General features: G+C 42.4%; 1 protein-coding gene across 3 annotated transcripts in view; it reads right to left on the bottom strand.

Annotated features, from left to right (window-relative positions):
- Nucleotides 1–8,171: 8,171 nt before the first annotated feature.
- The window catches only part of CPED1 (cadherin like and PC-esterase domain containing 1), a 212,607-nt gene continuing 208,966 nt past the window's right edge, over nucleotides 8,172–11,812 (bottom strand). For all 3 annotated transcript variants that reach the window (XM_029074159.2, XM_029074160.2, XM_029074161.1), the window contains one exon: nucleotides 8,172–9,825. In XM_029074159.2, the coding sequence (XP_028929992.1) occupies nucleotides 9,607–9,825 (219 nt within the window). In that variant the 3' untranslated portion in view covers nucleotides 8,172–9,606. The remainder of the gene's footprint in view (nucleotides 9,826–11,812) is intronic.

The raw sequence follows: 11,812 nt of genomic DNA, 5'->3' as shown, positions 1-11,812 counted from the left end.
GGGATTAAATTTTCATCCCTTCGACTTAAGTCCTGTGTGGGACAGGGATTGTGTCCAACCTGATGATCTTGTATCTACCCCAGTGCTTAGGACAGTGCTTGACATATAGTAAGGGCTTAACAAATGCTATGAATAACATTGGCTTTGGAATTTGTGAGTCCACAGAAGCGAAGAGTCAATGCCAAGTCTGGTGCTGAAGCCTCAATGAGGCAGCACATTCCCTGGGCACAGCCCATATTGTCACCAAATTCAGTTCCCTCCCCCTAGGTTTACCTTGGGGATGAGGAATCTTCCTACCTCAACCCCGACTTCCTTCTTTCACAGCCACCGGGTATTCGAGGGCAAGGCTCAGCCCTGGACTGTGGCTGCAAGGACGTATGTGGGAGAGGGCACCAGACTGGCATCAGTTTGTGTCTTGTCTGGCAAGGGGAGGTGGTGCCATGTTGGGTTGTAGTTCAACCCCATCTACTCAGGATTGGTAGAACTGTTAGGAATCCCAGATGAATTTGTCTTCCCACCAAATGCCTCTTATGAAAACTGCATCTCCATCGCACTCCAGCTAGACCTCCCTTCCTCCCATGCCCTTCCACCAAACCCCCCAAACCCCAATTGAGTCAACCCATGAACATCAGCCTTACGTCAGGAGCACCTAAGGGAGAAGCGTGGGCTGTCTCTGGTCTTCCTAAGTGGGGGTCTGCATGGAATGGAAACTGAAGAGACCTCACTCTGAGTCACCCTGAATAAGAGAGTTTTATTTCATCTCCTTCCATACACTGCTCTTGATTAATAACCTCATTTTATCTCAAGGGGAGGCCAGGAGAAGTTTTCTACATATCATTCCAAGAACTGCCAACAATAGAGAAGCACATAAAAAGGCCTCATAAAATAATTTTATGGCTGGGTACAACCAAGACCTTGATTACTGTACCCACAGAAACCTAGGCTTCCCATCCTTTGAATTAGGACACAGGAGAGGAGGCAGAAACAATAATTGTAAAGAACGTGCCTCATATGGTATATTAGGTTAATTATATACCCAACCTCACCGAGATGATGGGAGGATAAAAAAGGGATAATTAATCTAAAAGTGCTTTGGGAAAAGAAAAAGCATGGCACAGATTCAAAGTATTCTTAATGCCATTACTATTATTATTAACAATAAAATAATAATATTATTATTTAAATATTTAAGGCCCGCATTGGGCATTAGCAAGTCGGGAAGATCTCTGCATTGTGAGAACTTGAAACAAAAACCATTTTGAGTACAGTGTTTCCAGTCAGGTTTGAAATTTTCTCCAAAGAGGAGGTAGAATAAAAGAATGGAGGCTCAGGGAACTGAAGAGGAGCATGACCCAGTGGAAAGAGAATGGATCTGGGAGTCAGGGGACCTGGGTTGTAATCCCCGTTCTGCCGCTTGCCAGCTGTGTGAACTTGGGCAAATCATTTAACTTCTCTCTGCCTCAGTTCCATCACCTGCAAAATGGGGATTCAATATCTGCTCTCCCTCCTATTTATACTGGTATCCCCATGTGGGACCTGATTATCTTGTATATACTCCAGTGATCAGTAAAGTAGTTGGGACCTAATAAATGCTTGACAAATACCATTATTATTGTTCAGGGTTCAGATCTTCCACAACCCACATTAATGGTCATGGAATTTCTGTGTCCTGACCTCAGAGTGAAACTTAACATCAAGAGCTTTTCTTTGGCCTCTGGGCCCTGAAATTCTGTCATCTGAGGCAAGATGATGGAATGGGAATAAAGGGCAAGCAGGAGCCACTGACCAGCAAAGAACAGAAATTCTCTGCTCCTGGTAGGTGTCTCCATCCAATTATGACTCTACTCTCCCTCGGATTCTTCTCCTTTCTCCCAAGCATCTTCTCTCTCTCTCACACACACTTCCACCCTTCTAAGTCAGACCATCCAAATCTGACTCCCACCCAGCACAAGGGGTTAATTGAGAGGAAGTTTGGCCTTCTTCTCCCCGCCCCAAATTGAAGAGACCGGGATACTTATCGGGACTAACTGCTCCCCTCCCCTCCCTATTTTTCTCCCTTCTGTGTCATCTACACACCACACCTCCTAGGCACTTCGATATTCATTCCACCCCAATCCACAGCACTTAGGCAAATATCCTTAAACTCTGCTGCTTCACCCAATTGGAATTTACTTTATTAGGTCTGATTCCTCTCCTAGATTGTTAAATTCCTCAATGGCAGGGAGCTTGTCTACAAATTGTATTGAACTTTCCCAAGCGCTTTGCACAGTGCTGTGCATACAATCACAACTCAATAAATAACATTGATTGAGTGACTGATCGATTGGATTCATGCCCCAGAAATGTGAAGGCCCTAGCATCGTTACTAGTTGGCTACTTTTGTTATTAAAGAAGATTAATATTGAACCTCATTAAAAGAGAAAACTAGAGAACTTTCTCTGCCTAAAGAGATCCAGCTTCAGCAGCTTATCAGTTCCCACATCCTTCGACAGGCCACGAATCACCCTCTGGACCATCCTGTGAGATGGATGAAAAAGAACAATTTGGTCATTGGTTTCAGTTTCAAGGTCTCTCGAGGTTAGGTTATCAACAAGGGATAAAAAGCTAGCTGATCTTTCCCTGTGCCTCTCAAGCTATCATTACAATCAGGATCAGCTGTTACTTGGTTTAGCCAGGTTATAATTTGGGGTCCAACAGAGAAATTTTAAGTGTTCATTTCCTCTTATTATGGGAGCCGATGCCCTCCAAAAGGGCTAGCCCATGCTGACATTTAAGGGGCTTAAGAAAATATGTTTGCGATCTGCCAATGGAGGCTTATTCGGTCAGGGGTGGTGGCTCTCACGAGAGAGGTTGTCCTGCCACCTCTCTGATAACCCTCGATCTGGGTGTTAAGACCCCATTTTCATGCCTTCCCTTTACCTTCTCAACCCAGCTCCCAGAACACAGCTGTGGCTCCATCCGGGTTGGTTGCCCGAGGACTTCCCTCATGCCACCTCTCCTGTTATGTGCAGAACTGGAAAGAAGTGTTGGCAGAAGCCTTGAACTCCGGACCTCCGGAGGAAGGGTGATCCTCCAGCCAGCAAAACCACCGCCACTCGGATGAGGGAGGCTGGCGCCAACCTGAGGTTTTTTCTCCTTTGAAAAGGCAGCCAGGTCAAGAAGCCTTTAATTCTGAATCTGGGACCCCCTCCACCTCATCCTGCCAGACTTCCTAGGACTCAGAAGGGAGCTAACACTCCCTCCTCACTAAAGTCCCACAGACGACTAAGAAGGCAAGACAAAACAGTTGACAACCCCAGTATGGGCCATCTAACTGGTGGACTAGTGCATAATCTTTGTCTTTCCATGGATGGGGAGATCGCCGAGGCTGGGATGTCTTGACCTTCTGCTTCTCTACCCTCCGGTACAGACAGCAATCCACTCTCTGAGGGGATTTCGCAGGGGTTGTGAGTTAGGCGGCCCATGGAAATTGACTGGGAGAAATAGAAAACTCCCTTGCTCTGCTTACTGAGATAAAAATATGACTGAATCCCCTGTGCTATCAAGAGTAAAACTGAGGGGCGGGGAAGGAACATGCAAGCAATAAATAAAACAAACGTCAAACAAGATGAAACAAGAGTTTAATATGCAGTAAAAGCTGCTTCAAATGGGTACATTTCCCTATCCAACCATAAAATAAGAAGCGACTCGAGACATCTGAGAACCAATTTAATGCATTTTCTCTCTATGAAAATATATGAAATGTAATTTTCTGGTCTCTCAATAAACAATAGTTAATTTTTTTCACATTAAAAAAAGTTTTGAAGATTTTTTTTCTTCCCACAAAATAGAAAGAATAATAGGTTGCTTCATATAAATTTCCCAAAAAAGGTCTTAGTTACCTAGACTAAATAGCTACACACTGCCGCCACTAAAAAGCATATTTCTTATGATAACTTGGGCAGATATATTACCCAAAGAATTGGAAATAGGATTTTATGGAACTAAATAAAAACAGTTCCCTGTAGTGATTTCCACAGACTTGGAATATGTTAACCCTAATATGGATCAAACTTCAGTCAGCAGAAATCAAATCTGAGCCATAACCTCTCTAATATGATGGTCATATAGAAAGCTTTTCCAGTGCTTTATACGACGCAGTTGTTGGCACGTTCATTATGCTTCTCGTCCATTATTGGCTTTAAATGATTGCCTTCATCTAGACTGAAATTACCAATGGTGGAATATGTCATGTTCTTGGTAGCTTAACTAGAACATTGCTTTATGTGTATATTAAGATTTTAAAAATGCACATTGATTTGATTTGTAAAGAAATGATGGTGGGTACCCAGGAGAGGGTTGCCTTCTGCCAAAAATGGATTTTTACAAATGGTATGAATCAATATTTCTGACTTTCAACTTTTTTTAACCATTAAAATAATTAAAATAATTATGGTATTTGTTAAGCACTTACTCTGTGCCCAGCACTGTTCTAAATTCCCATTTTACAGATGAGATAACTGAGACCCAGAGAAGTGAAGTGACTTATCCGAGGTCAAACAGCAGCCAAAAAGAGGAGTCAGGATTAGAACCCACATCCTCTGACTCCCAAGCCTATGCTCTTGCCACTAGGCCATGGCTTCACAGCACCCAGGCTGGGATGGGGAATGGGTAGCAGGGGAGGAGGCGGGAACCAACAGGACTCTCAGCAAACTTTGTAAAAATCACTTTCAGCAGTTGGCAACCCTGACGCCTAGACACCTGCCATTTTAAATAATAACAATTGCCGCACTTAAGTGCTTAATATATGGCAAGCTCTCTATTAAGCAGATGGACACAGTCCCCTGTCCAACGCAGGGCTCACAGTCTAAGGGGGAGGGAGAGCGGGTATTTAATTCCCATTTTAAAGATGAGGAAGTTTAAGCAGAAAGAAGTTAAGTGACTTGGACAAGGCCACGTAGCAGGCGATTGGTGGAGCTGAGATAACCCAGGTCCCCTTATTCTCAGGCACTTAAAATGAAGAGGGGGTTGTCCCCACTCTACCTCCTGCCTCTACCCATTAAAATTTGGGGGGGGGGGTGATCTGGGCCCATCCGATTTTAACTCCGCGAATTGTCCATGAATTAACAGATGGTTGGCAGCCATGATTCAGGATGATGACAACAAATGGAACACCACCCTTTGGAGGGGAGGAGACATATGGGTTAGACTAGGATGCAAGTTGCAAGGTCCCCACAATAAGTTAGTCATAAAAGAAATATGGAAGGTGACGGTGATGGTTCCTGCCAATGTAAGGCAAGAAAGAGGGCTCTTGGAACTGCATGGAAGTTGTACCAAAGACAGAATCGTTCCCAGTTTTCAGTGAGTCTGAGGGCTTTTTAATAACTTCTGAATTTTCTCTGTTAGACAAAGCAAGTCATTCAGTCTCTTAATTTTTCCAAAAGGAGTCCCAATATTTGACCTTCAGATCCATTTTATTTTCTGTGTTTATTTTTCCTATTAGAGTGTAAACTCACTGTGGGTGGGGAATGTGTCTCTTTTTTATTTTGTACTTTCCAAGTCCATAGAACAGTGCACCACAAGAAGTTGGTGATAAAGAAATGCTACTTCTTCCACTACTGCTACCACTACTAGGAAACTCAAGAGTTTACACAGAAGGAATATAGATTATGAGGTGGTTGGCGTTAGATTCAGAAATAGAGCTAGAATTGATGAAGTCAAAAGCTGTGGATTGAGGGGCCAGTTACTAAAGCCCTCCTGTTACTGATTTACATCTGCCCAATCATCATTTATATATATATATATATGGTATTTGTTAAGAGCTTAGTATGTACTGGGCACTGTGTTACACGCTGGGGTAGCTAATCAGGTTGGACATAGTCCCTGTCCCACTTGGGGCTCACAGTCGTAATCCTCATTTTCTAGATGAGGTAACCGAAGCACAGAGAAGTTAAGAGACTTGACCAAGGTCATGCAGCAAAGTGGCAAAACTGGGATTAGAACTCAGGCCCTTCTGACTCCCAGCCTTCTGCTCTATCCACTAGACCACACTGCTTCTCTGTTCCTGGGTGGTCAGAGGTAGACCTTGCTTCTGGAGAGTTAAACCCAATCTGACATTTTCTACTGGACAAGCACAGATATATTCACCTTGGACAGTTATGTTCAGTTGTTTTCTCAGTACAGTTTTTAAGAAAGGAGATTTTTCTGAGCAAATTGAGGAACTGTGGAGTGAGTCAACACTGGGCTGACGGATGGATACTCATGAGACTGATTCCATAAAGAAACTCAATCCCAGGGAAGTCCTTTAGGCCCACGCAACCCTGCTGTTTCAGGGAATCTTGGGCCCAGAAAGTTCGTGCCCAGAATGTTCGTTTTGAAGTCAGAATCAAAGCTCAAGAGATTCCCATGCTCGGTTCAAAATATTTTCAGGCTTGGCCCCTGCAGGGTGCTTCGGGATTGCCACCGAGACCGAGTGGGAAAAACGTTCAAAAAAGAAATTCTATCTCATTAATCTAGATGAAGACTGAACCATATTCCCCCTGGCCCTTCAACCTGCCTTAGAAAGCAAGAGTTTCTTCTTGCCCCTTCCATTTGGGCATCTAACAATAATAATAATAATAATAATGATGATGACGATGGTACTTGTTAAGTGCTTATTATGTACCAAGCACTGCTGTAAACGCTGGGGTAGATACAAGGTAATCAGGCTGTCCCACGTGGGGCTCACAGTCTTAACCTCCATTTTACAGAAGAGGTAACTTAGGCACAGAGAAGTTAAGTGACTTGCCCAAAGTCACATGGCTAAGTGGCAGAGCCAGGATTAGAACGCAAGACCTCTGCCGCCCAAGCCCTTGCTCTTTCCACTAAGCCAGCTGCATCTCTGCTCCAGCCTGGAAGATGAGTATCTCCTCCTAAAGACCGTAAGCTTGATGCGGGCAGGGAATGGGTCCGTTATATTGTCATATCATACTCTCCCAAGAGCTTAGTGCAGTGCTCTGCACTCAGTAAACGCTCAATACATACCATTGACTGACTGACCTCTAGGTGAAATCAGCTAGGCACTGAGTTCATGGACAAACAGAGATATCCTCCTCTAGCTTTCCTGAGATCTCTCGGGGGACGTGTTCATTAGACTGGATGGCTGCCAAACAGCTCATTGCACCTTGCTGCTCAACACCAACACGTCTTCTGAGCTATCCCCTGGTGACCGTCAATTTAAAGTCATAAATATCTGCTTCAGCAAAGCACTTTCTTTAGTTTTTTGGGTTGTAACCAAGGAGTAGCTACCTATGTTCATTTATTCTATATACACTCCCTTGCCCCCATCAAAGAAAAAAAATCCCCCTCAGCCTCATCCATCACACATAAGAAGCAAAACTTCCATTTTTTTCTATATCTATTGAGACAGACAGTAATAATAGCATTTGTTAAGTGCTTATTATGTGTTAAGATACAAGCTAATCAGATAAGAAAGAGTCCCTGTCCCATATGGGTCTCTAAGATATTGAATTTTCACTTTGCAGATGAGGAAACTGAAGCACAGAGAAGTTAAGTGACAGAAATGGGATTAGAACCCATGTTCTTTCCACTGGAGCATAAGGCTTCTAAGAATCTTAGTAGAAGGGAAAGAGTTAGCTCTCAGATAACAGAATAATCAAAATAGTTATTTTCATTTTGGTGTTCTGCTTCCAGTCTAGATCATTCTGGCAGACTGCCAAGCCCAGTCAATATCTCTTTTCTAAATATTGATATCCTTGCTAGCATTTTAAAATGAAGGCCTCAAAAAAAAGGAAGACTTTATGTTTGTAAAAATTCAGAATATCTAAAACTGATAACTAGTTCAAATACTCTTTACATCCTATCAGAATACTGTTACTTCCAAGCAGGAAAATAGGAATCCTCTTGAATCTAATACTGATAAGTAAGGTAGAGAGAGAACTGATTTAACATTTCTCTTTCATTTGAGAAAGATGGACCTCAAGGATACAATACTGCTTATTGATATTTCTATACTTTAAAGCATAAATTGATGCACCAGGTCACACAGCTTGTTTTTCCACACTTTGGAATATGTACAAAGGAAGAGTATTTTAAATGTATCATGACAACAATAACAAAAAAAATCACCCATTTGATGTAGACAGGCACTGCTTATTCGAGAAACCGGTTTTGTTGAAATTGATCAAAATAGCTATTTAAATAAAGATTGCCTTTTATTTTTTTCTAATAACTACATACAAAAATATATATATTCATATCAAATAGGGTATGTAAAGCTTATTGAAATTCACAATGTCTGAAATTGACACTGGGGGCTATATCAAGGAAATTATCAAATTTTCTAAGTGGTAATGAAATTTGATTTGAGGTATTATTGCACATTTGATAATTTCAGTTATGAACTCATTAAACACTTAAAAAAATAATACTTTTGTTTTAAAAATACCAACTACAACAGCATATACTAGACTACGTTCAGAAAAGGAACAACACTTGAATTAAAATTTGTAGAAAAGACAATTCTTAAAATAAGAATTAGAATTACTGAATTATATACATCTTGTGAATGCATAACCACATTAAGAAAAATATAGATTATGAGAGAGAATTAAAATGCTGCCCTGATACTATTCAGGCTCTAAAGTGTAACTTGCATTATTTATCAAAAATAGAATGAACAAAGCCTAAAATCTGCAATAAGATTGCCCAACATTTAAAGGATATTTATGAACAGTTTGTGGGCAATAATGTACCTATTCATTTCTTAAAAAGCAGAAGAATCCAAGAAAAACTGAATTTTTTTTTCCCCTTCCCCTGCATTTTTAGTGACATAAGTCGTAAACACATCACTGATATTATATCATCTTAAAATAAAAACATGACAACACCCCAGATACTAGATTTGGTTTCCTTCCAAAGTCACTATCGATTGAATTTGCCGATATTCCACTGGGGTTTGTCCCAGTGGGTGGAAGGGGAATGTTAATGAAAAGTCCTGGGAAAAGTCTCAATAATCTGATTAAGTGGCATTCAGGACAACAGTGTCTTTCAGTAAAAGTGGCGGAGTCGGTTTCCTCCAGGCACACTCTTGTTTAACCTCACCGGCTCCTCCTAAATAGGTCACTATTCCTCTTCTTTCTCCTCCTCTGGAAGACCTGAGAACTGTTTTCCATCCTCAAATGCACTACCCTTTTTCTGCTGGGTCAAGGACACGAGAACCCATTTACTAACGGAATGTAACTTTTTTTTCTCCCTTACCTATTTATGTACCTACTGGTGAGGTTGAAACGGAGGCTCAAGCTTCTCAGCTTCCCTTTCCCTCCAGTCAAAGTGTCTCCGTTTCTTTTTTCCTATCACAGTGCACATGGCCCTGCCCACAGCTGTTTCTAACGCTTGGCGATACTTCAAGTAATATTTTTTTTTCTTTGCGTTTCTCCATCTTCCATTCTGAAACCACAGATCCGCAGGGGCACATCTTGACTTTATAAAGCTTTAGGAAAAGTGCCACATGTTTTTAGCCATATGTGTGCAACCAATCAGAGAAATATGTAGTACATTTGATATGGTTCCCGTATCATTAGTTGGGGAAATGGGAATCTCTGACTAAAACAATTCTTCTGTAGCAGCCTATGTAGTTCTTCGACTTGAACAGATCCTGCTGAGAAGGATTTCAGAATAGACTCGATTAATTGGACCTCTGACACGATATGGTGACTGAACATTTGTTGCAGAGTCCTGTAGTCGTGACAGTTTGCTTTGATTGCTAAAATATTTCCCCACCCCATGGTGCCTTGAGAGTTTCATTTTAATAAGGCGATGGTCTGTGGAAGCCTTTGATTTAACAACCTGCAAAAAGACAGAGACAATTAGTGAGGTAAAGTCAAAGATACCAAGTGGTATTTTGTTCGATTCAACTGGCTTTGAAGATGGAATAGTAATCGCCATTTGCAGGATATTGAATTCCACGGGGCAATAACAAGCTCTCAGATGTTCAAATGCTCTTTAAACCATCTCATAGTTCCACAGAGAATTGTGAATGGGTGCAAGAGGCTCAGAGTGCTGATGGTGCAGCTTAAATTTATGTTCCTTTTTTTCAAACTCACGAGGTCTTTAGCACCTCCAAGGAAGGTCTCACCATTGGGTTTCTGCACCAACAAATTATTTTTCGATTTGCCCACTTGCCATTAACTTTGGCATTATCTGTGGCTCAGCTCTCTCACTCAACCCACATATTCAGTCAGTCACCAAACCTGGCCGATTCTACCTTCACAACATCTCATTCATTCATTCAATTGTATTTATTGAGCACTTACTGTATGCAGAGTCCTGTCCTAAGCGCTTGGAAAGTACAATACAGCAATAAAGAGAGACAATCCCTGCCCATAACAGGCTTACAGTCTAGATGGAGAAAGACAGACCTCAAAGCAAGTAAACAGGCATCGATATAAATAAATAGATACATATATACATAAGTGCTTTGGGGAGGGGGGAGAGCAAAGGGAGCAAGTCTAGGTGATGTGGAAGGGAGGGGGAGCTGAGGAAGAGGAGGCTTAGTCTGGGAAGGTCTCTTGGAAGAGGTGTGCTTTCAGTAAGGCTTTGAAGGGGGGGAAGAGTGATTGTTTGACAGATCTGAGGAGAGAAGTTGTTCCAGACCAGAGAGAGGTAGGATGTGGGGCAGGGGGCAGGGGTCAGCGGCGAGACAGGCGAGATCGAGGTACAGCGAGAAGGTTGGCATGAGAGGAGTGGAGTGTGCTGGCTGGGATGTAGAAGGAGAGAAGGGAGGTGAGGTAAGAAGGGGCAAGGTGATGGAGAGCTTTGAAGCCAACAGTGAGGAGTTTTTATTTGATAAAGAGGTTGATAGGCAGCCACTGGAGATTTTTGAGGAGGGGGGTTGACATGCCCTGAACGTTTCTGTAGAAAGATAATCCAGGCAGCAGAGTGAAGTATGGACTGAAGTGGGTAGAGGCAGGAGGTTGGCAGGTCAGAAAGGAGGCTGATGCAGTAAGCCAGTCGGGATAGGATGAGTGACTGGACTAACGTGGTAGCAGTTTGGATGCAGAGGAAAGGGCGGATGTTGGTGATGTTGTGATGAAGGTGAGACTGGCAGGATGTGGTCATGGGATTGGATATGTGGAGTTAATGATAGAGCGGAGTCAAGGGTGACACCAAGGTTGTGGGCTTGTGAGACTGGAAGGACGGTTGTGCCATCCACGGTGATGTGAAAGTTCGGGAGAGGACAGGGTTTGGGAGGGAAGATAAGAAGCTCTGTCTTTGACGTGTTGAGTTTGAGGTGGCAGGAGGACTTGAACTTGGGTCTGTAAATAACATATAGTTTGTAATTATAAACAGTGTACTTTGGCCTGTACCCCTAAAGCATTTTATATTCACCCTACCCCCAGCTCCTTATGCACTTATCTTTATATTCTGTCATTTCCCCCACTTTTATTTTAATGTCCACCTTGTCCTCCAGACTGCATGCTCCTCTTGGGCAGGAGTCGTATTACTACCAGCTCTATTATATTGTGCTCTCCCAAGCACTTAGTACAGTGCTGTGCACAGAGTACTTGTTCAGCAAATACCATTGACTGATTGCCAAAGGTCTCAATCAATAAGTGGTATTTGTTGAGCCCCTAGTAACGTGCAGAACACTGCACTAAGCTAAGCAGTTGGTGGTGTAACAGAGCCAAGGTGCATGTTTCCTGTCTTAATCCCCATTTTCCTCATATGAGGAAACTGAGTTACAGAGAAGCTGAGTTACTTGTCCAAGGTCCCACTGCAATCAATTGACTGAGCCAGAATTAGAACCCAAGTTCTCTGACTACAAGGTCTGTGC

The sequence above is a fragment of the Ornithorhynchus anatinus genome, chromosome 10 (genome assembly GCF_004115215.2).
Source record: "Ornithorhynchus anatinus isolate Pmale09 chromosome 10, mOrnAna1.pri.v4, whole genome shotgun sequence".
Taxonomy (NCBI): domain Eukaryota; kingdom Metazoa; phylum Chordata; class Mammalia; order Monotremata; family Ornithorhynchidae; genus Ornithorhynchus; species Ornithorhynchus anatinus.
The sequence above is the reverse complement of the archived record's forward strand: the minus strand, read 5'-3'. Positions and strand labels throughout refer to the sequence as shown.